General features: G+C 48.2%; 1 protein-coding gene across 1 annotated transcript; it reads right to left on the reverse strand.

The window, feature by feature from the left end:
- Positions 1 to 541: 541 nt before the first annotated feature.
- Positions 542 to 1,078, reverse strand: LOC104465786 (forkhead box protein N2-like; the record flags this gene model as incomplete). Its single annotated transcript, XM_010078969.1, has 1 exon — positions 542 to 1,078. A coding segment is annotated over exon 1 (537 nt), but the record flags the coding sequence as incomplete, so codon positions are not given.
- Between the last annotated feature and the right edge of the window lie 822 nt (positions 1,079 to 1,900).

Below are 1,900 nucleotides of genomic sequence, written 5' to 3' on the forward strand. Positions count from 1 at the left end.
GAAGACCACATCTGCACCCAAATGGGCAAAACCCAGAAAGCTGCGTGGCATCCCATGATCTCTTCTGCTTCCCAGTGCAATCAGAGCCGTAGCTGTGCTGGAAAAGCAGGGAAGGAGGAACACACCCCGAAATTTCAGCATTTGAAAACAGAGAGAGCACCAGTTTAAGATGGATCAGCAAAAAGATGTCCTAAGACAGACGTCTGAAATTTCAGGCTGGGTATTGCAGGCTAACAAAATTTTAAGTAAGTGGAAACAGGGTCTTTTGCAATAGCATGTTAGCCAGCTTTAAAAAGGATGCACCACAGCTAGCTCCACCCAGGTAGGTCAGCGCTAAGTAACAAAACCAAGTGACTTTTGTCATCCTGTGATCTGTCAAATGTGGCATTTCCAAACCATCTCCAGCTGGAAATAAAGCGTTAGAGGACATGGAGGGGGAAAAAAAAACCAAAACAAAACCACAAAAGTCCTTGAGAACAGAGCCTTCTCCATTCCCCCCTAAATTTCAAACCTGATCCACCTCCCTCCCACCAGGTCTCACCTTGCCATGGCTTCTCTCCACCTTTCGGAAACACTTGTTCAAGGAGAGGTTGTGTCGGACAGAGTTCTTCCAGCCGGTGGGTGCCGTGGCAAAGTAGGGGAAGCGCTCCAGGATCCAGCTGTAGATTTCTTTGACTGGCAAGCTCTTGTTGGGGGAATGCTCGATGGCCATGTAAATGAGAAGGCTGAAAGAGTAAGGGGGTTTGGAAGTGGAGGATTTTTTTTCGGGGTTCTGGTAGCAGGATGGTGAGAAGGATGGCACACTGTCGCCCTCAATGTCATATAACGGGCTAACGATCGGTAGACCCTCACTTCCAAGGCTGAAGTTTGTAAGAAGGTTAGTGCTTTCATGCAGCCAGTTCAAATTTGTGAGCTCATCGTCTGCTGAATCTCTGTCCACCACGGTGGACTTTGGTCTGCCGGCATCGCCTCCGTCGGGCAAGCTTCCCACCCCATGACACTGCCGTAGTCCTGCAGCTTTTTCTGCTCCTGGTGTTTCAGCTTTCTTATCCGGAGTCATTCCAGTGACTGGACCCATTTAGCTTTATTGGTCTGCAACAAAGGAGATGGTCAGAAATCAATGCAAACCTTCAAAATCACGTCCAGTGGCAGCCCACCAAACCCCAACGCAGGGCTGCACCATCCCCACGTTGTGCAAGAATCCTGCAGTCACTGATGAGAGCCAGGGTCCAACAGGAGCCCTCCAGTAATCTCATGAGCATGTGTTATTTCCCCCCCCTGGTTTATAACCAGAACTTATGGTAAGCACTTGGAAACTGCTGCACCTATCAGGAAACGCCAATGTGGACACAGAAATTATAGCTATTTTGATGTCAGCATCTGAAATCTGAAAAAGACCTTAACAGGTAGGATCTAATCCATGCAGCTCTCACATCAACTCTTTAGTTACACTCATTATATTGTAAATTGACCCTCTTTAGAAGCGTTTGCCTTTGGTGCCCAGAGAGTTAAAAGTAAGTTGCAAGACTTAAATCAGTGTAAAGTGAATTTGTGGTCTCAGCACAAGTTAAGTCTTTACAACCCCCTACAAGTTGTTCCCAAGTTCTGCCTCTGTTTCGTACCAGGGAGACACCTGGCCAGCCTATCAGTTCATCGGCTGGGTCCCACAGAGCTGCCCGGGGCCAAAAGACCTTCTTGTTCCTCTCCCGCAAGGGCTTGCTGCTCCAAGCCAGGCTTAGATCAGAGCAGAGGGTGGTGGGACCTGCTCTCAACAGAAGGGAACCATCCACTGGGGTGGCAGCGCAGACCTGTCACAGAAATAATGGCTGAGCACTTGCTTTGAATTTTTCCCTAGTGAAAAAAAAAAACCCAAAAAAAAGCCCCCCAAAAAACACCAAAC

Source organism: Pterocles gutturalis, unplaced genomic scaffold, assembly GCF_000699245.1.
Source record: "Pterocles gutturalis isolate BGI_N339 unplaced genomic scaffold, ASM69924v1 scaffold25993, whole genome shotgun sequence".
In the NCBI taxonomy this organism is placed as follows: Eukaryota; Metazoa; Chordata; class Aves; order Pterocliformes; family Pteroclidae; genus Pterocles; species Pterocles gutturalis.